Here is a 26,951-nt window from a genome sequence, read left to right as displayed (position 1 = left end):
GGAGCTGGGGGTCGGCCTCAACTCCCAGAACGAAGTCAACGGATGGTAAGGGCGCCCCCCCGAACCCGGTCTCTCGGGGAGCTCGGCCCGGGCGGTCCCGTGCCGAGGCTGCTGTCGATTCGGTCCGCACGTGAAAGGCGAGGCGGGGTGAATTGAGGAGGAAGGAAAAGGTCTATCCGCCTCCGAATACTCTGCTATGGAGCTGTCCCTATTCCAGAGAGGATAACCAGGGTCACAAACACGCGTCCCTGCTCCACCTCCTGCCCTGTTTGCCCCTTCTCCAGGTCATTGGGGACTTATTTTGTAGTGTTGGTTTTGATTTTTTTCCCCCAGCCTGAGACGGTGTGGTCTGTCAGAACACAAACCTCAGCTTTACATGAACTTGCCTTAGCACAAATATTTATTATTAACTTAAGTTTGAAAATTACTTTCTCTTTCAAGCAGGGAACTTGGGGATTTGGCATCTCGTTTAGATCCACCTGAGGACATTAAAGAGAAGGCTGTTCTGTAATACACACTTGTACCAGTAACACTGTAGACATAAACACACACACATAATTTTATTTGAAGGAAGATTTGAGAGGGAATGCTCAGGCATTTTTGGAGACTGTTTTCTGCAGGCTCAATTCAGCCTGTATTTACTGTGCTGTTTCATGCTTGAAAATATAAAAAAAAGGGGGAAACAACTTTTTACATGGACAGATAGTTACAAGACAAGGGGGAACAGTTTTAAATTAAAAGAGGAGAGACTTAGATTAGATGTAAGGAAGAAATTCTTCCCTGTGAGTGTGGGGAAGCCCTGGCACAGGTTGCCCAGAGAAACTGGCTGCTCATGTCCTGGAAATGGTCAAGGCTGGGTTGGACAGGGCTTGGAGCAACCTGGGAGAGTGGAAAGTGTCCCTGCCTCTGCAGGGGGTGGAATGAGATTAACTTTAAGGTCCTTTACAACACAAAGCATTCTAGGATTCTATGACATTATAATTAAAAATAGGAAAAACAAAATTAGGAAAGGAGCAAGACTTTTAAAGATGAAAATTCAATCAGCAGTTTTGAGAAGCATGGAACACTTAACAACTTGAGCTTTAAACTGTGATTAAAATTAAAGCTTGTAAAAATATAAAGTAGCTGATTCAAAGGATGCTGAATTATCTTAGTGAGTGAGATATAAACCACCCTGTCATCGGAATGAGTTTGTGTCTAAAACTGGAATTGATGAAATAAGTCTTGTAATAAAATCAATTATTTTTAAAAATAATGATCTGGTAGTTTTTAACCATGGCAATAAATGGATCCTCATTGTTGTTTAAGTTTGTACAATTAAAATTTTTGCTGTGAGCTTCTTAGTATGTGTGATTCTTAGAGGTGCTGAGTACTTATATTTTGGTGAGTATCAAGTCCGTGGGTAGATGGTTCCTCTCTGCACAGGCCAAATGGAATGGCCAGGATGAATCCCAAAATGAGGCTGTGCTGTTGAGCTTTACATATCTTCTCTAAAAACTAAACCAGCAAATTTTGTTCTCAATGCAAATACCCCCCTGTCTGACTTTGCAGTCTCTTTCTGAAAAAAACCCAACCAAACCAAACCACCCAAAGTTGAAAAAGCTTTTTGAAAATTTTCAACCGAAAGTTTTTTCCCTTCTAAGTTTATTTATCTCTGCTTTATTTTATGTAGTTCTCAAAAAATAAATAAACAAACTTGGAGAAGGGTTGAGCATGTTAATTTTCCTGAAGATTTTCCTTCAGCTGGAGCTAGAGAATTAAAATATAAAAGCTAGAGAAGGGTCAAATATCACTAGAACATGGGGTAGGAAAGAATGGTACAACTCTATAGCAAGTTAATGTGTGAGTCTTTAAGTACTTAATATATACACTAATTAAGATCTGAGCACTAAGCAGCTTTTATGTTTCCTTAATATGTTTCTCTAGTCAGAAACTGCAAATAATTTGAAAATGCAGAAAAGGGATTAGTTCTGTGCATCACTTACAGATTGCAGAAAATTAGTTGTCTGCAGATCTAAGCCAAGTAATTGCTGATGCAGCAAATGGCAACTGGGCAAAGAACTGTTCTTAGAAATGATGCTTACAATATTTTAAATGAAATTTACTTGCCAGAAAGTGCAAGTGGTTGTGCTGGCAGCATTAATTAAAGAGTACATATCCTAGGGAGATACCAGTAATAGATCACATATACACAAACACAGGTATTTGAAGTACAGCTGATTCTTTCAAAGATTAAAATATCATACACAAACCTTACTTTCATACTTATTTTTCCAGTAGCCTAAAGACTGTACCCTAAGAAATGATAAATTGAAAAGATCCTGAACTTTGAAAATACTATTGCAGTAAAGAGCATTGGAACAAAGAGAAAATGGCATCAGCAGGTGCCATTGCAGACTCCCAGTCCAGGGCAAATTTCCAATGAGGTTAGCAACTCAAACCTATTTTACATGTATGTAGAGTGTTCTTATAGGCAGCAAGAATGAATGGAAACAAATCGGCCATAACTCAGGATTTGACACGGTGTCCATGTTTTCCATGTGCAGGACCTGTTTGCACTGGGCCTGCAAGCGGAACCATGTGGCGGTCGTGGCTTATCTGCTGCATGCTGGGGCTGACAAGGACATCCTGACAAAGAAAGGGGAGAGGCCAGCCCAGTTAACATCCAAGAGAGAGATCAGGAAGATGTTGGGAGGTAACCTACAGTGACTGTGCCATATGATCATCAAAGATTGGTAAAAGGGTGTTCAAAGCATGTGTGCTCCAATCTTTGTTTTGCATGTGAAGATATTGTGTTTGGATTTTAGTATTTGGACTTGCTTTCTAGAGTGTTTACATGATAAGAAAACAAAGTTGTAAGGAAAGGGGATTACCAATAAATTCCATACCCAGTTAGCAAAACTTTTTTCAAAACACTGGAAATTTACAAAAACTATATTTTCAGGAATGCTGTGTGCCAGATAGATGCAGTTTCCAGTTTTCAGAAGGACAGCAGGAGAAAAATATCTGTAGGAAGGTCTTCTATGAGCAACACCTGATTTTCCTCATGTTCTGTGTTGGATAAATCACAAATTAGCAGCCCAGATAAATGGCTCATTAAAAGACATCAGTAGAGCATCTCTATCATGCTTTGTAGCTGCTGGAATAGAGCAGGCTTTGCTGCTGGAGGTGATAAGTAATTTGAAATGCGGCTGATTAACAATGTCTTGTCTCTCCTGTGTACTCCCGTGTCTGGTTTTGTTTTCACTGTTGTCTCTCCCACCTGTTGAATGGGTAATCCTGCAGCTCTCCCAGTACTGCATGTTCCCTTTATACTCTACCTTAATATCAAACAACATATGACCCTTTGTTTTTCGTTGCCTGCAACATTATGCAGATGACAGCTTTATTCCACCAGAGACCACGTTACAATATTCTGTACAGATTAAAACAAGCCAAAACAGAAGTACTGCAGTGTTTAGAAGGAATTAGCACCCCTGGAATTATTAGAATCAGACTCAGCTTTTATGTCTCTATGGCAACACCTGAGCATTCTGTTTATTGTACGAAAAAAAGACGTGGTGCTTCCTGATGCATCTTTTAACCTGTGATGCTTTTAACACTGCATTCCCCAAAAAAAAAAAGAAACCGAAAATCAGTCTTGGAGAATGTTGTTTGGTTTGTTTTACAGTGGAAGATGAACTCCCAGACTTAAAGCAAGATTCAGATCTGCCAATCATCCCCAATTACCTGGTTAACCCACCTTTCCCATATGTTTACAACACCTTGAGTACCAGCATTCCAGATCCTCCCCTGAATGGGAATCTCTCACACTTGGAACCACAAGACACCAACCCTCCATCTGTACCCGACTCAGACACCTGCGGACGAGCACGAGCACTGTTGCAGCCTGGGAACGCTACTCCTGAGGCTCCTCCCAACAGGGACATCCCACCCCTGCCTCAAGGGTCTGCTGGGCCATCACACCCAAATCCTGTCCTCCAGAGAGCTCCTGTTTACCAGGGGTCAATGTCTTGGGGCAGAAGTCCCGCTTTCCCAGCAGGATCCAACCAGTCCCTACCCCAGCAAGGGAACAGCTCCTGCATGGGACCTGTGCCAGCCTTTCAGCCTGTTTTCTTCACAGGAGCTTTTCCACTCAACATGCAAGGTAATACCAAAAATCTCTTCTGGCTTTGTGTTGATCTTCTGACACCTTGGGCAGTGCTGACTAATCATATGTTTCCAGAGACTTTCAGATTGCCATGCTTAGGCATTTAGGAAACATTTGAAGAGAATGAAGTAGGCAGATCTGCTGTTTCTGCTAGAAATGTTATTAAAATATTAATGTAAAATTTGCTGTCTCAATTGTTACAAAAGCATACAGACACCAGGGTAATCTAATTCTCTCAATAGCATAGTCCAAGCTGCAAAAACAGATCATGACCAAGAAGCTAGTGAGCTCAACAGAACCTCACATGGCTCAGTTTGCACTGAGCTGTTCTAGGATCCGCCTGTTCTGCAGGGAAACTTTGCCTACAGAGAGGGAAACCTGGAATTCCAGTTACTGTTAATAATTTTGTTCTTCAAGTAAAAGGCATTCTGATACCATGGGGTAGCAATGCAAAGTGAACTGAGAGCAAGAAATACCAATAAAAGCAATCTTGGATTGCTCAGGAAATTGATAACCAGTACAAGCTGCTGTTAAATCAATTAAAGAGTATTCATGCAATGGTTCAGACATGCACACATATATTGCATTAGATTTGCTATGATTTTTTCATATAGTTTGATGAAAGTCAATCTAATTAAAACTGTGGTCATACAATTCCAGGTTTTGCTTTCTGAGTATTTCATGTATTCTTACCAGTGACACAAATGACATTAATAGAACATAGAAATACCTGGAAGTTGTTATAGAGACATTGTTTCCAATTTCTTTATACCTCTACCTATTAATGTGACTTTATTTCTAATAGAACTGGTGCTTAAAGTGAGAATACAAACCCCTAATCTTAGAGAAAATGACTTCATTGAAATTGAACTGGACAGACAAGAACTGACATACAAGGAGCTGCTCCGAGTGAGTTGCCATGAGCTGGGTGTGAACCCTGAGCATGTCCAGAAGATCAGAAAATTACCAAATACAATGTTAAGAAAGGTAAGAGCTCTACCTTTTGAAGTGCAGCAACTTAGAAAAGAGACTTTTAGGCTGTTGATATAAAGGAATAATTTGTTGGTCTCTTGCATAGGCCCATGTTGGAAAAAAAAAACCAACCAAAAATGAAAAATCTCTGCTCAACTTGCAACACTCAGCACTTGTTTGGGATTTCTTCAGTAAAACGGTTCTCAAATTTCTTGATCACCTCCTTTCATAACTATTTGGTGCTGGACCCAGTTAATACCCGATTCTATGCCTCTGTTGTAAAATTCAGTACAACACAACACCACTGTGAGCTGCCAACAGCATTTAAAAGGCCTGCAGAGCTCAACCAAGCTCTGTGAGTTCAGCAAGACCTGGCTGTAGTCCTTGCACATAGGTGTTTTTCAGGGTTACTCTGAATATAATTGTCCTTCCTTTAGTAACATTTACCCTGTAGCCAACAGAGAAGGGACCTGTTGACCTGTTTTACCAACTCACCATGGACCTTTCTTTCACTCTCAAATCCTTATAGAGTATTGTTGGCATCACTCGTGGGGCAAATCTGATTAGGAATAGATTAACAGACTTCACTCTGCTGCATCTTCACTGACTGTAGGATGTCTTACTCTGTGTTAGTCAAAAAGTGGAGGAAAAAAAAAGACATAAGCAATTCTGTCACTTTCCAACTTTAGTTAATGTTGAAAGAACTTTTTATTTTCATCTCTAATCACTTCAGGCTCTCTGGTAGGACTTCAGGACCCCTACTGTTCCTGCAGTGACACAAACCTGACTCTGTGTACTGCTGTTGGCAGAAGAGAACTGCTGCAGGGGCTCAGAGCTGGCCTTGCTGGGTAGCCCTGAAGAAAGCCATGCAGGCCATGAAGGTTCACATGCAGGACCTCCTTGGGTAGATGCAAGCATCAATTCATTAGCTTGCTAATTCATGCTAAGAATTAGCAAGGGGAAAAAAAAGGATTTGGGTGCCATGCAATAGATCTTGCAAGTGTAATCTTACTCATCACTTGCACTCACTGTCAGTGTTGCATTCCTTCTAAAAACAGACTTAAGGGAATAGTTGAATAAGACCCCAGAGTAAATACAAGATGCAACAGGATATTTGCTTTCCAGTTCACTGTAAAGAGCTGTCATAGTTACAAATAAATACATACCTTGTGTTAGTATGAGCTTATTATTTTAACTTACCTCTGCAAAATTAAAAGACACTATCACCTAACTCCTTATTGTATTTGTTTAAAGGACAAGGATGTTGCAAGGCTACAGGATTTCCAAGAACTGGAGCTTGTTCTAACAGTAAGCGACAAAAACTCACTTTTCAGAGTCCCAACGCTTTCTGAACAGAGTGGGTATAACAAGAAGGCATCAGAACTTACATACTAATTAAGGAATAAAACAAAGTATTTTTATCTTTCGTTTTACAATTATGTTTGAAAAACAGTACCTATAAGGGCTAAAGATGTGAAAAAAATCTATTTTGTTAACTGTGAAATAAACTGAAGTGGTTATGCACATTTAAAGCTTCTAGTTAATCTAAGAACAGTGAGTCTGGTATAAAAGTAGCTCAATGCACAGGAAGTATTGGTAGAACTATCTGTTAATGCAACAGTTCCTTACAAAAAGATAATTAAATACTGCAGAGTTAGCAGCTCTCAGGGAAAGGCTTACCTTAAGCTGTTCTAATCATTTGTTTGCTATAAAATAGCAGAGGTACTCAAGCTAAAGAACCTGCCATGAAGCTGATTTAATATTTCTACTGAGTCCATTACCATCAATATTCTCTTTTTAGATCATGTTTATTAAGCCCGATCTTACTTAGAGGGAAAAAAGCCAGAAGGGTTTACATATGCGGAAGCACAAAACTATGTCAAGTTTAAATTCTATCAAGTGACTTATAGTGATTTCTTAATCCCTGTTTACACTTTTCCCTATTTCTCAGGTTGAAAATAAAAGTGACAGTAATTATCCAAATAATAAATATGCCCTCAACCAAAATCCCTTTTAGGGAATTTATTCCCTATTGTCTGTTAATATATACATGAGCAATTGACATGTAATGACATGTGCAATTTAATATACTATTTTTGTTACTGTATTGACATTTCTTCAATGCTGATTTTATTTCCCCTTTTAAAAGCACATAAAATGTAATTTTATTTTCCTTTGACCTCTACATTCCTGAGAAAAATTGCATCTTGAACCTGTAAAGTTACCTATGTAAAAAGAAAGCAGTGAAGTACCCAGGGTTTTCTGGGCTGATAGCCAAACTTAATGTTCCTATGCAATGTATTTTCTTTTTTTCACTGTGACTTGTGTTTACCCATGCAGTTTACTGAAAAGAAAATCACAGTTACTTAAAATTCAGAATTTGACTACTTTGCTGTGAAATTCTTGAATAAAGAAATTGAAAAGTATTTAAGAGCTGAATTTTATCTGGTTTTTTTAGGATTTTAGTATTTAGTCACTTGAATTTGAGGAAGAGTTCTACTCTGCTAGGCCACATGAAAAGCAGGTGCTATGGATTAGATGAATAAACTAAAGTATGAGATATAACAGGCAAACGGAATGTACCAAACTGGTATGAGTTTTCCCGTTTCTTCACCTCCCCCCCAATTTCATTGCAAACTACAGCTGCCAAAGGAATTTATCTTTTGTCTTCTCTTGGAGTTCAGAGTCTGAGAAGGCTGTGCAGTGTCCATGCAGCTGCTGCGGCAGTCCTGGGCTGGGGACCAAGCACAGCCTCCACCTGTCCTGTGGGCTGCGGCAGGTAAGAGTCAGCTCTGCCTGTGTCACCGCCAATGCAGTGGGAACTGTCCCCAGAGCGCCCCCCAAGGCTCGCTGCTCTCAGCTCGCGGAAGCACTTGGAGCACGGGGACTGAGCACACCAGAGGGAGCTGCCAACCTGTCGTCAGACACCAGGCCGGGGCTCAGCTGCCAGCACAGATCCCTGCTAACACCTGAATTCTCTTTGTGGCCAGTCACCACACTGAAGCTCAGTCTCCCCAGGTGAATACAGAAGGTTTCGTCACACTGAAAATGCCTCTTCTGCAAAGTGCCAGAAGTCAAACGTAGTCCCAGTCATTGACAATATCTGTTTTTATACCAGATTGTTGGTGGAATATTAAGTTCTCTGTAATGGAATAATAAAATCGTCATTCCTCATGTCACCCTGGCTGCTGCCTTCTCCCCAGCACAGGTTCAGGCATTGGCTGAATCCAGGAGGACTCAGGGTTAACCAGTAAGACCCCCCTAAAGAAAAGCTCATCTCTTGGACAGCAAACTTGCACAGGTGCTGATCCCTATCTATGCATTCCCAGGAATATTTTTATACCTTGTGCAGTTTATACCAGGAAGATACTATTAACACTCCCCAATCTCATCAGTGTATAACCATTACATTCTGTGTGTGATAAATAATTCATTACTTTGTGCTCTGAAATATGAAATGTTAATGTCTAATAAATGCTTGGCGGCAGATTTGGGTTTCTATTTAAGAAGTATAATTTGTAAGAATTAACAAATTATATTTTTGTCTTCTCAAAATTTTTCTGCACTTTCCTTCTGGTAAAACACAGGAACTTTTTCTTGCTGGGTGGTTTTCTGGAGTGCTTACTGTAAGACACAAACATCTAAAGCAAAAGAGGTTCTATCAGATTCTAGCAGCAAATGCTGTTTGAACACAGGCCTCCTTTTATGTGAAGAGGCCTGGTTATCAATAATAAAATAGCTAATTATTTCTGCAAAACAAATCACCCATTATTTCAGATGATTAAGTGTTGAACAAGATAAACTAGATACACACCTGTCTCAGCATGCACGTTCAGCTTAAGTGAAGACTTACTCTCAGTGACTTCCTACCCAAAGACATACAGCAAACTTCTCATACCTCTGGTCCAATCGTGTCCCTGTGAGCTTGTGTGGAGTATACTGAATTGGAAAAAATCTGTGTAGTTAATGTTTTATATGAAGCTATTTGTAGGTTTAGCTTTAAATACATGTTGCTCCTTAGGCTGAAGAGGAATTTTATAATGCCAAAGTTGCCCCGGACACAGATCCTAAAGGTCCCAAGGACTCCCTTGTCCTGGGGAAAATATTGAAAGGAAGAAGTTGGAACTTCTCAGAGGTTACACAGCATTTCACTGTTACTCAGCTGAGTCAGCTTAACTAGGCCTGTCTTTTCACTTCAAATCCTATGAATCCTTATGCAGAAAACACGCAACTCAGGTGTAATTTGTACCATTAATATAATTTACTAATTACAAACCTGAATGCAGTACATAATTGTGCGGTGGTACATTCATTTTCTTGGCGAATATTTGTCATTCTTCAGGAAAAAAGCATGTAATAAAATACTTTATGTATATAGAAAATATTTTAAAATGTAAAATACACTTCCTGGTCCTTATAATTGTAAAATTCTTTGTTCACATATCACAAGTTAAGTCTACTACAAAAACTGTTTTGTAAATTACAGTACATTCACAAGTCACTTTTGTGGCAAGTCAGTAATATTAAAAAAACACCAAACCAAAACCCAAGGGGTCTTCTCTTCATGCCAGTCCAGCATCTTTGGCCATACTGTAAAAGATACCCTTTGCTGCTATAAGGTTTGCAGGTTTGTCAAATTCAGCTATGGTCCCGTTGTCTAGAACAAGAACCCTGTACAAAACAAAAGATGGTGTGGGGGGAAAGATGTGTCAGAAAATTCCTCACAAGGAATGTGGTACCTGTTTGTGTCATGAAGCAAACTTCTCTAATCTTTGCCTTGCTTTTGTTTTCCTCAGTTATTTTCACATGTTAAAACAGAATAGATGATAAACATTCTCCCTGAGCTGCTGCTTGACTAGAAAAGTTACAGGACAGTCACTGTCTCCCAGGGGCAAGAAGAGGGAAAAAAAGCATCTGGAACTGAAACTAGTTCCAAAAAGCCAAGGAGATGAAAGCTCATGAAGAATACTAATATATTTTCAAGTAACTAAAATGGCATGGTGTTAGTGAAGAAGTTACAGCAGCTGCTGTTTTAACAAGGTTCCATAAGCTTCCAGACAGTCTCAGGAGTGTCCCTGGGCAGTGTCCCCTACACAGCTCTGGTTTCTGAATATAGAACCTGTTTCCTATGCCAACAGAGGCAAAGTCAGGGCTGGAAATTCTGGGATGATACAGCACATAATTGCTTACACACAGCCCGACAAGAGAACCAGTGTTCATCTCTAGAGACAAACCAGACCCCTTGAAGTGCTGCTTCACATCCCCAGCAAACCCATGAGCCCACCACACGCTACTCAGAGATCTTACCTGGTGTAATCCATGATTGTGTTCAGCCTGTGTGCAATGGTCAGCACTGTGCAGTCCACAAACTGTGTCCGAATGGTCATCTGGATGAGGTCGTCTGTCTCCAGGTCGATGGCAGCCGTGGCTTCATCCAGGATCAGGATCCTGGTTTTGCGCAGGAGAGCTCTGGCCAAGCACACAAGCTGCCTCTGGCCAACACTGCAAGCACAGACAGCCCTTCACTGACCCCAGCTCCCCACTGCTCACAGCCACTTGTGCTCAGCAGGTCACTCATAGTGTTACCCAAAAACCCCTGAAATATTTTGCAAGCTGTCTGTTCGGTCAGCCCCATAGCTCACACATGCAGGCTGTAGCATGGCTACACTAACAGCGATAGGATCACTTACTGCCTGGCCCTGTGCTGGCAGAGCCACCAAATGTGCCTTTTATCACTGTGACAAAAGCCAGGGTAGCTAATGACAACATTTCTGCCCAAGCTTTAAGAAACACTCATAGTTCTGATAACACTGAGCATCTGCAAACTTAGGAAAAAGAAAATAAAAAAGGAAAAGAAAATGTTATGAGGCTGCAAGTCCTTCCTACCATAAAAAATAAAATAAATACATGTATCTGAGCAACCCAGACTTCCTCCCTTGCCACAAACATAGCCCAGACTCAGTCTCTGAGTGTGTGCAGCATGAGGAAGGAGCCAAACATTCATCACAGGCAATCTGGTGACACCACAGCCTCAGAAGCCAATGAAGCATATCAGAACATGGCATTTTATCATCCCCAGTCATGTCTTCATGGGCCTTTCAAATAGTAATGGAAAATAAACATTGCTAAAGTGTCAGGCAGAGAACTCTTACTCGGCACAGCAGTAATGTGATCATGGCCTTTCCCTTCCTACCAAAATGTGTTTAAGGGGCTGCTTGTCCCTAATATCCTGCAATCCTAAAACTTCTTTCTGACAAGATGGGATTTGGGTTTGGGAGAAGAATTAGATCATTTGTGGCAGAGGCAGAAGAGGAGGCAAACATTTGAACATTGGTGGCTTTCTTGGAACAGAAGAGGAGGCAAATGTTTGAACATTGGTGGCTTTCTTGGAACAGAAACAGGTGCCCGAATCATTTCAGATATGACAGACCAATGTTAGCCTGTGCTCAGGTGTCACCCACTGTCACAGCTCAGTGTATGTTCTAGTCAAGGCATTCCTTACCTAAGATTCTCTCCACCCTCCGAGCACTCATAGTCCAGCATGGATGGCTGACTGCTGACAAACCTCTTCAAATGAGACAGTTCAAGTGCTTTCCATATTTCTTCATCTGAATACTTATTAAATGGATCCAGGTTCATCCTCAGTGTTCCAGAAAAGAGGACAGGATCCTGGATATAAAACCAATTTTCATTAGACAAGCGCTTTAGCTATTTTAAGAACAGATACTATGGGCTGCTGCTTTGAGGTGTCCATTGCATTGCAGGTAGGCTACCTCCCAATCCTCTCTGAAAATAGTTTACATCATACAGTGCAAACTCAACTTTCAGCTCTAAAGATGGTTTATTCTAAATCCTTTTTTATCACGCAGCTTATAAGGTGGCAGGATGGGACAGTTAAAGTATAAATAGTTTGTTTTTCTGAAACAATTTTGAGTGCAACAAAACATTTTCCTCTTTGGATAAACCATTATTTATGGTTTGTTAAGCTGCTAGAAAACAGTCCTTCATTGTGACACACAGAAACAGTACCTGAGGAATAATTGTTAGCCTTGATCGAAGGTCATGGAGACCAATTTCTGAAATTTTCACACCATCAATTTTAATTTCCCCTTTTACAGCTTCCAGGATCCTAAAGAGGCAGAGTGTCATGGAGGACTTCCCTGCACCAGTTCTGCCGACAATTCCAATCTACAACAAATCGCAGGTTTAACAACAAAGCACAGGTTTAACAACAAAGCACATAGTTACGAAGAAAACAACACCCAACAAAAAACTCCCAAACAACCCCCCAAGATTCTTCTAAGAGGTTTGACTGAAGATCTGAATCTAAGAAAGAATGTCCCAACCTTCCCTGCAAACCGTGGGTACACTCTGATGTACTTATTGCCATTTCTGTAACTGGAATGATATTCCATATAAATATCACATGTCATGAATATAATGAATAACACAGGCCTAGAGCCATCCTACATAACTTTGGGTGATTTGGGACACCCATGGTAGGTCCAGGTACTCAAGGACAAGAAATAAAGGCTGTCTAAGGCAATTCCTACTTCAAGGTAAGCACATGTATTTCCACGCCAGAAGGATGCTGTCATCCTGTCTGCTTAGAATAAGGGCAATTCTATTTTTTAGCAACAGCCTGTTCAGGAAAGGACTTTCCCATGCTAATTATTCTGTCTCCAGCAGGCAAACCTCAGAACTTTCCATCAAAGCATGCAGAAATGAATCTCTCAGAATAAAGGCAATTTCCTGATTAAGGAAGCAAAGAATGTCATTTCCTTCCATGCCAAAAATTTCACAAGGGAAGTCAAAGACAAGAAAAAGCTGGAATTCCTTTTCCCATCTGCACGCTTCAGAAAAGCATTCTTGCCACTGAATTTTTGTCACTTGCGTTGGTGCCTCCTACATCGTGTATGGGGGCCTGTTGCCAAATGAACTGGAAAGTCCAGAAAGCGCCATGCAATTCACTCTACTGCTTTACAGCCAGGAGGATGCTGGCACATGGACAGCACAGGTGTCACTGCTGGCTCCTGCACTGGCATCAGTGTTCCTCTAGACCCTCTCCTCTACTCCACAGCTGTCACCGGAGGCCCAGAGCAAAGTTCTAGCAGACATTCAGCTGGTAACTCACCTTTTCCCCACCATGCACTTGGAGGTTTAGATCCTTCAGCACCAGATCTAGGCCCTTCCTGTACCTCACTGAATAATTCACAAACTCCAGGTCTCCCTTGGATGGCCAGTTTTCTGGGGGACTCTTGCCCTCAATGATCCAGGGAGCCTGAGGAAAACAGAAGTCAGAAATGCCTCACATAGGCTTGAGAAAAAATAATTCAAGCTCAAATAAAAGCATTTTATCTGATAAATGAAATCTCCATGATCAAATAAATTTATAATAATGGGGAAAAAACATGGGGTCCTAAGTATCTACCCATTTTTCTTTGTTGTGAAGTTAACAGGAAAAACCTCTGAGCACAGAGGGATGAATCCTCAATAGATATGAATATTTTCCCATCAGCTTTAACAGAACACTGTCAGTTTTCTGCCAGCTCAAGCTATGGTTTATAACACCTATCACACATCTTGTCTAGCTACCTTTTTTGTTCCAGGTTAAATATTTGATGTCCAGAACTGTTTACTGCAGGTCTCCTCCATTTCTTAATTCTTAGTGTGCACATAGGACTAACAAACCAGTGTGTCCAGAGTGCAGCTTTCCTGCACAGCTCCATCTGCCAGCTTCAGAAGTCTTTGGCAGCAAAGGTACGCAATTGGATGATTAGCAGTACAGTGAACCTAGAGATGTTTTCTCATAGGAGGTGAGGACTGATTAAGTTGGTTAAACAGAAGTACTATTGAAAACATGTGTAAGACCTGATAATTGTACTGCAGCTCTGCTCATGAGCAGGACCATGGCACCAGCCACAGTGGTGAGACGGTGTATCAAACACTTCAAACACAAAGGGACCAATATTCTGATGTGAAACCCATCTCCTGTGCTATAGCCACTCACAGCAGCAGAAAATGAGATGCTAAGCACAGGCTGCATGACAGCAATAATAATTTGGAGCTGTGATAGAATAAATTACAGTTCAGAGCATGACATTTGTTCAGGTTAAATGACAACTCTCAGAGCAGGAACCGTCTCAAGAGCCTCAAGAAGGACCATGTACATGTGTGCATTAAAATTTTCATCTTGTTGCTGAGTATGCTAGACTCGTGGTAGCTGACCTCTGTTTCAGTTTCTGAATACTCTTTTATTCTTTCCACAGCCACAATATTAGTTTCAAGTTCAGAAGTCATTCGGACCATCCAATTCAGAGACAAGGTCACCTTGGGGAAGACAAGGAACAAAATATTACCCACAGAGGAACAACACATATAATAAAAAACCACAAAACCAAAGCAAACAAAACAAAACAAAGCTTCAAAACAAACAACCTCCCAACAAAACCAAAACAACACGCCCCAAAACAAACAAAACCCCAGCATGAACAAAACACCAAAAACCTCCCAAAAAAGCCACAGAAAAACCTAACGCCAAAAACCTCCAACAAGAGCTGATACTGCTATTAAGACATGTATTCACATTAATGCTACAAATGAGATAATTACCTTTGCATTAAAGTTAATACAGTTACTGGGACAAGAAATATACAGACTATCAAGTGCTTACATGAAGATTATGATGATGCTTCTTGCTGATTTAACACTTGCCCCTCTCAAAAAAAGCTGGAAGGAAGTCATTCCCCAAATCATGTTTCACTGGAAAACTGCTAACAGCAACTTTGCACACTCAGGGTACCTAAAATGCTTCTGGCAAGAGTGAGGCCATTCAAGCTGTTACATTCTCCACAGCCTGGTCACTACAGTTTGCCTTGTCTAATTATAAGTCCTACTGATCTGCCTGTAATTACCTGGACACACCAATGTGCTGCACAGCAGGATTGATGCACAACACATTAAGCCACACGGCTCAAATGGTCTGTTCTTGATGTCTGTTCTTGATGTTCTGGCACTCTCATGTGCCACCCCTGAGAGTACTGGGGTGCAGCATAGCCTTGATGCTCCCAAAGTGCCCTGAGATCCTCCTTCATGCGAGCTTGCTGATGATTTCAGCATCCAGTGTGAATCTCTGTTTTCCAAACATCCCACTACTCATTTTAATTATTTCCTTATTAACTCCAGCTTTAGCAAGCACTTAGATTATTGGAAATATATCCATATCATCTACAAAAATGTACTACCCCCCAATAAAGCTGTAACATGTACCTGTAACGCATAGGACACTGACAGTCCCACCAGGCCAGCATTCAGGCTGTTCCTACCAATCACAGCAAAAAGGGCAGCAAAAAGGACAATGCAGTTCCCCACAAACTCAACTCGGATGCCCAGCCACCTGGGAAGAATGCAGGGGTAAGCAGTGTGGGAAAAGGTTGCCTGGGACCAATTTTGCAAACAGGGTTATCTAAGTGGAAACAAGAAATTATGTTTTACCTGTTTGACACTATGCCAGGATAATAACTCTTCTGATTTTCATCTACCTTCAGATCACTGATGTCCACGAAGGCCTTCACTCTCCTGTAGGCTCTGATGACACTGGCCCCTGACACAGTCTCTGAGAAGTGGGAGTAGATAGGGGATCTGCTCACAGACTCCAGGCGCTTCAGCTGGCGGGAGGTTGCGACATAGAATCGCTGCCATTTTTCACAGGAAATGGAAAGGTTCATGAAATACTTTCACTTTATAAATTAACAGTGAAGAATTTCTTAGGTTAAGGATTTAAAGGAGATTGCTACTAATGCACTTCAACCCTCTAAAATATTGTTCGAAATTAAGAAGAGTATCAAGAAAGTTACCTTTACATCATTCCACAAGAGTATTGGGTAACTGCAATTTCTACAGACTGAAAGTTGAATTTATCTATGTCCCTTTAAATTTAGTTAATATAATCAAGCAGAATGAATCCATTTGTAGGACCCTCATTTTCCAAGAAAATAAATTGTGCATTTCACCTCCATTATCAGGTCTCTATTTACAGTCTGTAAAATAAGCTTGATTATGGCCCAGAAGTCAATAAAATTGATGCTTTCTATTTTCAACATTTTAATTCCTAACTACTTTGAAAACTTATCAGTATGTCAAATATATCCACATTTAATATATTGGCATGCACTGCAGTGCTGGCTCTAGCAATAAGCTTACTTTTTATTATTTAAAAGCTAAAGAAGTTTATGTCTATCTATTTGTTTTATGGCCACATCTTGCAGGACATTTCTTTTTCTGAAAAAAGTAAGTAATGTTTTGTTTATATAAACACATAGCTACTTCAGATATTTCCATTTTACCACAAATCAATGTTGTTTTCCCTAAAAAACAAAAGGAATGGAATAATTGCAATAGTTGTCACACATTTTTCCAGTTACCTGAACAAAGAAGTAGAGAATTGCCAGTGGGACTATAACCACAGCAAAGAGTGGAGTGCTCGCTATGATAACGATCATGGTGGACAAGGAGGTGAAGAATGTCCCCAGGAACATGAGGATGGTGGGTGGGATGACCTCATCGATGATGTAGATGTCCTTAGAGAAACGGTTGATGATGCGCCCAGTTGGGGTGGTGTCATAGAATGACTGTGGGGTGTGGAATTTGTTCTCCAGCAGTGCAGCATGGAGGGTCCGGGCAGCCTTGATGCCCCCCATGGCCAGGGTGAAGGAGCAGATCAGCACTATGAGCCCTGGCAGGTGAGGAGCAGATGTGTTATCCCATGATGTCCATGATTCACAGTTTCCCTGACCCTTGGCAGTGCTAGTTGTGGTCCAAGCTTGTTTTACTTCACTTTATTTCCTGCCCACCCTCTCTTCCTGTGCACATCAGCATTGCACCCACTGCTGCCTAAGGCACAGGAACATCCACAGGATTCACCATCCTCTCTATGGAAAACAGACACATAACCATCTTCCTGCTGTTTTCCACAATCCTCCATGATGTCCTAATGTTACAACTTCACCCCAACCTTTCATCCCCTTCTGCACTGAAAAGTTCATGTTTTCTTTCCAACTTGCCTCTCTCAAGCTTCCATGTCACCTGTTCAGCCCCCTCAAGGGCTTCACAACAAAATAAAAAATGTTGGGCTGAGCTCAGACAGTGTAGCTCCAGGTTACACGAGCTCTCTTGCTTAGGAGAGGAGCTTGGGGCAATTTTCATAGAATCACAGAATCACAGAATAGTTTGGGTTGGAAAAGGCCTATAAGATCACCCAGTTCGAAGCCCACCACCACTATCCCAGGCTGCTCAGAGATCCATCCAACCTGGCCTTGGGATGGGGCAGCCACAGCTTCTCTGGGAATCCTGTGCCCAGGCCTCACCTCCAGCACAACAAATAATTTCTTCCTAATATGTAATCTAAACTTACCATAATTTTGGACCACTGGCAACTGGTGCCACAGCTTTCTGACCTAATAACTCATTCTAAAACATTGGGGTATGATGATTTTACCTGCCCTCACCTTGCAAGAGGCCCAGGGCAGCGTAGACCCCAATTCTCATGGCTGTGTTCTGTTGAGTCCCATTTACTACCGGTTCATTGGTCCAGTCACTGAGCCACACGTTGGCCCCGATGGCAGCAGCATTTTGACAGCAATACAGGAAACAGATCACCAAAGAAATGACAGGGCTGATAGCCTTCATGTACTGCCAGAACACTGCTAGCTTTACCTGCAAAATCACACACTAAGGCTGATTTGCACAACCCACACAAGAAGGAGTTTAAAGAGAATTATGAGATAGAAACATTCTTTGTGAGAGGAACTGCTGACAAAACTTTAACACACTCTGACACCACCCCAACTCAAAATTGCCTGAACTCCTAAACACCACAGAGGAAGGTCCATCTGCCTGAGCTCCATGTCAGGATGATGGCTTTTAAAACAAGTCAGAAACCTCTCTGAAATACTCTTCTCCATGTTGAGGACTGGTATTTCATTACTTTTGTGGGGTTTTAGCTTTTAAGACTATGACAGAGGGGAAAAAAAAAAGGAAAGAAAGAAGCCAGATCAAATAGCAGCAAAAGATGGGTAATAAGAATAGGAGCCAAGATTTTCAGGAAGTAGAAGCAACTTGTCAGGAGTATCGTACTCAAGACAACTTTAAATGGCCTATTTAAGGAAAAGTGTTGAACATGCCTCCACTCTGCGTCTTCACAGCAACTTAAATGAGGTACCAAATGCTAATGCAATCCAACATGAACATAAACAGCAAGAAGTAAAGGTGCTGTCTCTAAGGTAGTGCAAAAAGGCAGAGAAGCAAAAAGAGACAGAGACTCAGGACAAAGTTCAGTGCTTAGAAAAAAGCATAAGGAGGAATAATTAAAAGAGCAAGTGCTGTTGATTAGTGACTTTGAAGGCTAAAATAATCCACAGAAAAAGCAGGTCTGTGCCATGGACCATGTACATCAGACTAAACAGGACACACTGAGCCTTCTGAAGTGGAGGAAAGGGGCTTTTTCTTTATCAAACCTCCCTGCTCCTCTTCCATCTGCTGCTCCTTTCTGTTCCTTTCTTTGACTTTTGTGTTCCCATCTTCTCTTTTTTCTTGCTCCCATTTCTCTCCCTGGCCCTACTCAGGAGGAATACAGCCCCTTTGTACCTACAAGCACAAAGTGCTCTGTACTTCGGTTGGCAGGTATTTAGGCAGAACAGCCTCACTCGCACCCAGAGGCAGCTGGTTCTTGTAACCCAGTGCTGCAGCTGGACTCAGCAGCAGCCAAACAGTTTAAAAACCAACAGTGCTGAAAGCCCTGCGAGACAAAGGCAGGGCTGATGGAATGCAGGGCTCTGCAGTATTGGGTGACTGTGGAGGGAACTGGAAGAGATTATTTTTTCCTTTTTTTTTGTTCTCTTAAGTATATAGGTCTATCTAGGTGCCAGAATCTCTGCCAAAATCCCTAATCTGAATGATCAGTGGTCACCAGATTAATGCCTAAAGCCTGCAGTTGTGATTTATACATATATTTAACAGAACTGGATCTAATGTTAAAATAAAGGGGATTTTTTTCAAACAGAAAAAAAAAGGCAGAAAAGGGGAGGGGGGAATCAAACCATACCGTGCCTGTTTCAGTGGTTTCGGCCTGAATAAGTTTCTCGTTAGCACTTTTTCTTGGAAGAGGAGGCTCTGCTGGCTTCTTCTCACAGACTCTTCGTTTCGTTGACATTTTGTTGGGACATTCTCCTCCCTCAGAAGACACTACACTAAGTTGCCTAGTTAAAACAAAAGAGTCATTAGGAGAAAAAGGGCATATTGTGGCAGTGCTAAGGCAAGGCTGGGATGTAGTGAATTGGATTTATTCCCAGCTCTTCCACTAAGTTGCCATGCCAGCCTCATTCATAGCTGTGGATGCTTCTTCCACCTCTCTGCATGTTCAGGGATGCCAGAAATACAGGATCTAAGAAAGGCTGTGGCAGAGCCTGAGCTCTTTAGGAAAGGCCTTTAGGGCCTTCATGACAAGGCAGACATTTCAAACTAAACCCTGAGCTTCTCTGTTTTCCTATCAGCAGTAGCTGGACAGCACCTATGGGTATGATTATAAAAACCTTCAAAGATTTCCAAGGCTCCCAACGGACAGGTGCAATGCAAGGAGTTTATTTTTCACACATCTGGCAGCAGTTCACCATTGTGTGGGTAAATACACACAGTGGTGTTATCTGAGAACCAGAGAGCTGCTTTTAGAAATTAGTTCAGTCCAGACTGAAAAGAATACAGAAGGAATAGATGTTTGACCTTGAGTGTTCACATTTATTTTTAAAAGGATGCTAAACCAATTTATTTATGAGATGAAATTGAGGAAACTGAAGCCCAGATGGAGAAGCAGAATGTGACTGACATCTGAAAGATGTTTTTTACCCCAGACACAGACTAGAATAGCAAGGACCTCATGTTTACCTAAGAAACTGTTTGCGGACCTCGTTTGTCACGGGCTCATTATCAGCCAGGTCTGTGTGGATGCTCAGGGTGTCTTCAGCCAGCAGCACTTCTTCCTCCTCCAGCACTGCAAGACAAGATCACACCTCAATTTTCTGTCATAGGAAAGCACAGAGAAAGGTGGCTATAAAAAGGAAGAGCCATGAAAACAAACCCACGCCCCCCCAGGAAAATCATAATGCATAAGCTCCCCCCTAGGTTTGTGTATATCCCTTCTGTGCATCGCTTCTAATGAAATTGCGAAGATCTTGTGATGTAGGTTGGCTGCCAAATGCACTTATATCACATCCCTTTAACCAATCAGAATGCCAGGCTATTGCCTGTGTTAAGAGTTGGTTCTAGCTAAATTCACTAATTTGGCACATTGTAGGCATGAGCCTGGGCTGGGGGAGTCACATCAGGAGTCCTGCAAGCCTCTGCTGTGGCTGGAAGGTGCCACACATGCTCCCCTGCCAGGCTGAAAGCAGCAGCGCAGAGGCATGGGAACACTATCACACAGGGGAAACATCCACCAGAATGCTTTTATCTTGCATCATTTTGTCAGAATCAAACCAAGCTGAAAAGCAACCCAAGATTAAAATTTCATTTGGACTTTGCTACATGAAAAATACCACAATCACATATAAAGAAAAAACACACCAGACTCTGGGTAGCCCCTTTCATACCAAGCCCAGTTTATTCTTGGCTATTGTGTCTTCTTCCTGAGCTTGACCTTTCTAATTGCAAAATAAATTCCCAAGTTTAAAATAATTTCTAAGACAAAATTGCTTTCTTCTAGGACAAACCACACAAAATTTTGAAAGAAATTAGTGAAAAGATTTCTCAGTTGTATAGACCTGGCCACAGACAATAATTTTCACGGTACTGCAGAAAGGCAAATGCCATGAAGAACCAGGGGACACTTAACAGAGAAAATATCTGTAATCTTGTTGACAGAAGAAGACATGTTTTAAGAAAAACTAATACTGTACTTGTTGGTTCATCCTCTTCAATGTCTTCATCCAGTGCATAATTCCGGAGGAATTCTGCAAAGGCCTTGTTTTGTTTCAGAAGCTCTTGGTAAGATCCCATTTCAGAGATTTTGCCATCTACCAGGACAAATATATGGTCTACCTGAGGTAGGAAGCTAATGCTGTGGGTTACCAGGATTCGGGTCTGGATAGGGAAAAGGAAAAAAAACACATATCCTTCATTTGCACTGTGGGGACTGACAGTACTCAGCAAGCCAAATACATTTTTGGGACAGGGAATGAATTATTGTGTCAAGGTGAAATGCACAGTGAAATAACACTGTCCACATTAGGCAAATTAACTTGACATGATGTACATGAAGTCACTTTGCTCCTACTGCTGACAAAAACAGAGAGGAAACTAAATACACTGAATTATCATTCCCTCCTTCCCTTATGATGATTTTCTTTGCAGCCCCTCCCTTTTGAGCTTCAAGATGATCTGAGAAGATGGCAGCAGGAGTGGACGGTGCAGCAAAACCACTGCAGTTTGGATTGTTGTTGCCAAAATCGTCTGTAACATCCACATTTGGTGCAGCTTCCTGGCTGCGCTGCCCCCAAGAAACAACAATTAACACTACCAGCCTGTGCACGTTCCAGCACATGCCTTGTTTTTTGGAGATCTCATAGAGAAAGGATTTTAAAAGACAGGGCAGGTTTCTGCCTGTACACATTCTGACCAGACCACAGTGTTCCTGGACATGTGTGAGCAGCGTTTCGCCACAGCCCGGGCTGTGAGAAAAGGTACATGCGTTGCCAGCTACACACAGAATTTCAGGAAGGAGCTGTCACTCAGGCCTGGGTGGTGAAACAGCTTCCGTGTTCCTGAATTTGTGTGTGTTTTTAAGAGGATCTAAAGCCCAGTTTACCTTTCTCTTCAGGACCCCATCCGGGCCAATGACTTTGTCGAAGATGTGCTTGGCCACGTGCGAGTCCACGGCAGACAGGGGATCATCCAGCAGGAAAATATCTGAGCTGCTGTACACGGCACGGGCCAGGCTCACACGCTGCCGCTGCCCCCCTGACAGGTTGATGCCCTGGAGGGAGACAGAAGAGAACAAATCTGCCACACAAAAGCTCTGACTTCTCATGGTTCTCACCCAGCCCAGCACTTGGGTGCTAAACTGAAACATGAAACACTGAAGAAAACAACCCACCCAGAGACAGGCACAGAATGCCTCTAGATCTGCCTGCTAATTGCCAAACTTTCCATTCACCCAGCAAACTGGAGATGCAGTAAGTCTCTTTTTAATAAGCTCCTAAAGGGAGCTGTTAAAACACAAAACTATAAAAAGCAAAACTGTCAACCAGGATGTAAAATGCAAATTTCAAAGCAGGGCTGTGGCACCTGGAACATCTTCCACATATTTCCTTTCATACCCAAATCCCCATCTCCACACCATTTCATGTAATCTAGCTCAGACTCAGTAGCCTACGAAAAAATAATATCTTTGTTGGTAAACACAGATGTAAGTGTTTCTCATTAAAATGTGTTAAGGGATGATTATACTTCTTTTCACTTGAAGCAAAACCATCTGTTCCCTCCCTTTCAATCCCTACAGGAAAAGGAAGGCCTTCAGCGATTCTGGACAGATGCACCTTTACAATTCATAACAAATAGAGGGCACTCTGGTCTTCCAGGGCTGGATGTGTAATTCTGCACCACAATACACACACAAGCCTGAAATTAAGAAAACGTTCAAGTCAAGCGCTTTCCGGACAACTGCCCTGCATGTTTTGGTGTTGATTGTAGCAGGGATGCCATTGTGAAGATCAAATCAAACAAAGTGCTGACTTTACAGTGTTCTCTCCTTAGCTAGAGCAGGAATCACCAGGCAGGTCTGACTTGAAATAAAAAGAATCTACCTAAAAAAAATTACCTTCTCTCCTATCTCAGTTTGATCTCCTCCTGGCAGCACTTCTAGATCAGTTTTTAAAGCACAGGCCTCCAGGGCATCTTGGTATTTTTCCTCATTAGGAGCTTGGCCAAACAAAATGTTATCTTTCAGCGTGGCATTCTGGATCCAGGCTTGTTGAGGCACATAAGCAACAGAACCCTAGAAAAAGGAGAACGAAAATCTCTGACTCATAACAAGCACGAATTCATACTCTGAGTAAGATCTTCAGCATGTATATGGTTCCTATACATTCACATTATATGTATATGTGTGCTAACTGCTCACGTATCATTGATCAAATCAGGAAACTAACTTCATATAAAACTGGGCAAAACTCAAACATGCAGACAAGCTGCCAGAGGAGCAACTAGAATTCCCTCTGGAGCCAGAGGTGCATTCTAGGCAAGGGCAGGCATAAGCAGCACATTTCCCTACCATCATTAAATGGTTTCATAAAAAACCACCAACCTTCACAGCCACTTCTCCTTCCAGCTTTTCCATCTCACCCAGGAGAGCAGACACCAGAGAAGACTTCCCACAGCCAACATGGCCAACAATGGCAACCAAAGAACCACTGGGGATCAACATATTTATACTGTGGAGGAAATAAGCTTGAAATTAATTGAACATTAGTTTACTAAAGACATCAGCGGTCTTTAAACCAGGGCTGAAATACACAGTCACAGCCTGACTGGATATAATAAGCAAAGTTTGGTCACTGGTTTTCTCCCCCCTTTCTTGCATACAATCAGCTGTAACCAGAACTTGATGAGCAAATGAAAACCCAGCATAATATATCTTGCTGGTTGCTAAAGCAGTAGGATTGTTAACAAGCCTTCCAAGACTCTTTGCTGTGCTGTATCAATCCATCAGCGAGTCAAATTAAGTTAATAAGCATTTTGAAAAGAGACAATCTTCCAGAAGTATTTTGGGGTTTGATTTTAAAACCAAAAGCAAATGTATAAAAGTAGTGAGTGAATATGTCCCATCTAAAAATGTTCAAACCACTTCAGAACTGTATTTCCTGTGCTGGTAAATAGGATTCAAAATGACACAAGAAAAACAGGACCTCTCCAATTAAAATCCTTTACTGTTTTCCCCACTGTGTTCTTAAAGGTACTACTTTAGGCCCTGAAGGTGAACTGATACAAAAATGACTGACAAAGAGACACAGTCTCTTTGTGGCCAAAGCGCTTTTCACTAGTGAAATCCAGCCAAACTTCTATTTACATATATCCTGATGGATAACAGAAGGTATTTATGCTTCCAGGCAAATTTTGTTTCTGTTCATTCAAGGAGGCAAATGTGCAAAACATTCATCCCCACAGTCTAAAGATGGCCTTTCCACTGCCACAGAGATGAATCTGCCACAAGCCTCTTCAAGTAACAGGCCACTGCTGGGACACCAAGATCCCAACACAGACATTCTAACTGCCCTCAAAATCCATCAGATCAATCTAATTTTACACAATGCTTCAGTTAAAAAATGCCTATTTAAGGAATTTATGGAGCCTGTCTTTCAATAGGTAACTATTTTATGCTGGTTCCTGTGAAGTTAAAGCATTAAAGCCCTGCTCTATAAAGCTTAAAGACCATGAGGCACGCGCTCCATGTTTTAAAGGCGAAGAGATGCTGACATATGATGCATAGTTTTTACCAGACACCTTTCAAACAGGCCTCCCAAGAGTCAGAGACCAGGCAGATATTGTACTGCAACTGCACAAAGAAATCTTACTCTTTCAGCGTTGGCTTAAGCTCCTTTCCCCAGCTGAACGTCGCATTTCTTACACTGATGGCATTGCCTGTGTGGCAAAAACACAACAAGAGAGGCAGGAAATGTGTTACTCACAACAGCACAACTGAGAACAGACTGACAGAGGGATCTTTATTTACACACACTGCACTTCCCTTTTCTGCTGGCATGGGAAGCACAGGCTCATGCACATGGGAAGCATGGGCTTCTTCAGAGTGAAAATAACTGACTGTTGCTTCAGCTATAGACTGTGACCTGACAGACCTAGGGAGCTGAAAAGATGCCCTGCTTCACCCTGCCCTGGTGGGTCTGCTCCCAACATCTGCTGTTCAGCATCACCACAACTTTACTTCAGAAACTCTTTTCAAATCAGTAGGAGATCACTGCATGCTGTTTACTTTGATTTATCAGATTAACTTTGACACTCTGCAATTTATTGCTTGCCACACCTGGCTTGCTCAACTGTGAGCAATGCTCAACTTGCTCTTGAGCATTTGTGCAGTGTGAAAGGTTTGAACAAGTCTTGCTGTCCACAGTCAGCAGATGCATTCCATATTCAGTGCTGTTAGCATCCGGTACATTGCAGATGCAAACTCAGGCCCAACCAGCTCAGAAATATGGCCAGAAACTTTTCTGATTTCCACACAGCCTGAACACCAAACACTTTCAGAGTAGCAGCTTCTTCCCTTTTTTTAAACTCAAGATTAACATTGTTATTTTCTTTTTGGCTTTTTTCCTAGCTCAACCAGTCCAAGAGAGATAAGTCTGCTGCATTTGCATAGTTAAGAAAAATAGCAACATCTTTACCTGGTGCTATCACTTTTTTTTCCACGCAATTTGGATTAAGTTCATCATGACTCAGGAAATGCTGAATTCTCTTTAGGGAAACGCTTGTCTAGGAAAAGAATGTGGCATTATTTCATCATTCTTTTAATGAGGACTTAACGCTCTTACTACTGAAAAAGAAAGCATGCACAGTGCCTTGAGCTTCCCCCCATGGGCTTCCTGAACAGTGAGTCATTCTTCCCCTGCAATGAGTCTTATGCTGAGATTCAAGCTTTTGTGAAATTTCTCACACCAAGCTGAGTTTATCTGAGCAAAGCAAAATTCACACAGGCTCACACAGAAGATGTCAGGCTTTCCAATGCAGGAGAGCAGGAAAGGATATTAAAAGGAAAAGCAGCTAAAACAGGCAGATGCAAGGGATCTCTGCATTCCAGAAATCAAGGATATGTTCTTTCAGTTCAAATTTTTCAGAACAACCTGTGCTCCAGACCCTCCTTACCTGTGCAATGTTGCTAATGACTTGTGGAAGCATATTGAGGGGAAACTTCAAGATATTGAACAAGGACAGAGAGACAAAAGCCTTTTCGGCATCCAGGATGTTCTTCTCATCCACAGAGACATACACAGCAAATGTTGTCAGCGCTACCTGAAAGCCAGAAAAGGAGTTTACTGCAAGATGCCTGGTATATTCTCACATTTTAAAAGTACTCAATCCTGATAGGCATCTTGGAAATAAAAGTACCAACCACAAAACTGGGAGAATTCCTTGTTTCTGACCTTTTCAACATGCTTTAAAAATGTCAAGTTCTATGGACAAGTAGGTACAGAAAAAGTGCACACAAAATAAAAGACCTGTCAGGTTTCTAGTGGCTACATTCAGTTGAACTAAGAGTTTGAAGAGGACTCGGATAAATAAAAAGGAAAAGCTTCTATCGGGTTGTGGTTTCTTCCAGCTCCACCCAAGCAAATTTTCCCATTGTAAACTGCAGGCTAAGCAAACGAGATTCACTAATCAGTAGAAAAGGAAGTGAAATCCAAGTTATTTGCTGGCTTGCTGTATAACAGGGACCATCCACTGTGGAAGGATCATCCTGTGCAGCAAACTCAGAATGAGCAGGAACAGGAATGTGCACTGAAGGAAGCGCAATGACTTTAAGGAACTATGAAAGGGGCAGAATCTCCAGGCTGATCAGATCATTCCTGCAGGACTGGGTCATAGATCTCAAGAAAAATTGGTGGGGAGTAGTTTTGACCATGGACTTATCTGAATGGTTTTATTCACCAAAGCCATTTCTGCAAAAGGGATCACAGTCCACTGAAGTAGAAAATAGAGGAAAAGACAAAATTGAGGAAAATGCATTTCAGAGTTGGTAACATCATTTGGGCTTCAGTTTTCACATTAAATC

At 41.6% G+C, this 26,951-nt stretch overlaps 2 protein-coding genes across 2 annotated transcripts in view; one reads left to right on the top strand and one right to left on the bottom strand.

Annotated features, from left to right (window-relative positions):
- The window catches only part of ANKRD40 (ankyrin repeat domain 40), a 10,291-nt gene extending 1,668 nt beyond the window's left edge, over nt 1–8,623 (top strand). The window contains exons 2-7 of the mRNA XM_005424645.2: nt 5–45; nt 2,547–2,695; nt 3,671–4,147; nt 4,956–5,137; nt 6,377–6,430; nt 7,807–8,623. Coding sequence (XP_005424702.2) covers nt 5–45; nt 2,547–2,695; nt 3,671–4,147; nt 4,956–5,137; nt 6,377–6,430; nt 7,807–7,905 — 1,002 coding nt within the window. The 3' untranslated portion in view covers nt 7,906–8,623. The remainder of the gene's footprint in view (nt 1–4; nt 46–2,546; nt 2,696–3,670; nt 4,148–4,955; nt 5,138–6,376; nt 6,431–7,806) is intronic.
- Nucleotides 8,624–9,361: 738 nt separating this feature from the next.
- ABCC3 (ATP binding cassette subfamily C member 3) overlaps nt 9,362–26,951 on the bottom strand; it is a 36,626-nt gene continuing 19,036 nt past the window's right edge. Inside the window, exons 13-31 of the mRNA XM_031059932.1 lie at nt 26,045–26,191; nt 25,567–25,654; nt 24,742–24,808; nt 23,475–23,601; nt 22,989–23,165; nt 21,978–22,145; nt 21,070–21,253; nt 20,060–20,165; nt 19,224–19,377; nt 17,629–17,836; nt 16,546–16,856; nt 15,617–15,816; nt 15,392–15,518; nt 14,351–14,452; nt 13,257–13,403; nt 12,152–12,310; nt 11,625–11,791; nt 10,430–10,624; nt 9,362–9,793 (exon numbers count right to left, since the gene is read on the bottom strand). Of these exons, the coding sequence (XP_030915792.1) occupies nt 9,685–9,793; nt 10,430–10,624; nt 11,625–11,791; nt 12,152–12,310; nt 13,257–13,403; nt 14,351–14,452; nt 15,392–15,518; nt 15,617–15,816; nt 16,546–16,856; nt 17,629–17,836; nt 19,224–19,377; nt 20,060–20,165; nt 21,070–21,253; nt 21,978–22,145; nt 22,989–23,165; nt 23,475–23,601; nt 24,742–24,808; nt 25,567–25,654; nt 26,045–26,191 (2,943 nt within the window). The 3' untranslated portion in view covers nt 9,362–9,684. The remainder of the gene's footprint in view (nt 9,794–10,429; nt 10,625–11,624; nt 11,792–12,151; nt 12,311–13,256; nt 13,404–14,350; nt 14,453–15,391; nt 15,519–15,616; nt 15,817–16,545; nt 16,857–17,628; nt 17,837–19,223; nt 19,378–20,059; nt 20,166–21,069; nt 21,254–21,977; nt 22,146–22,988; nt 23,166–23,474; nt 23,602–24,741; nt 24,809–25,566; nt 25,655–26,044; nt 26,192–26,951) is intronic.

The sequence above is a fragment of the Geospiza fortis genome, unplaced genomic scaffold, assembly GCF_000277835.1.
Source record: "Geospiza fortis unplaced genomic scaffold, GeoFor_1.0 scaffold244, whole genome shotgun sequence".
Classification (NCBI taxonomy): Eukaryota; Metazoa; Chordata; class Aves; order Passeriformes; family Thraupidae; genus Geospiza; species Geospiza fortis.
The sequence above is the reverse complement of the archived record's forward strand: the minus strand, read 5'-3'. Positions and strand labels throughout refer to the sequence as shown.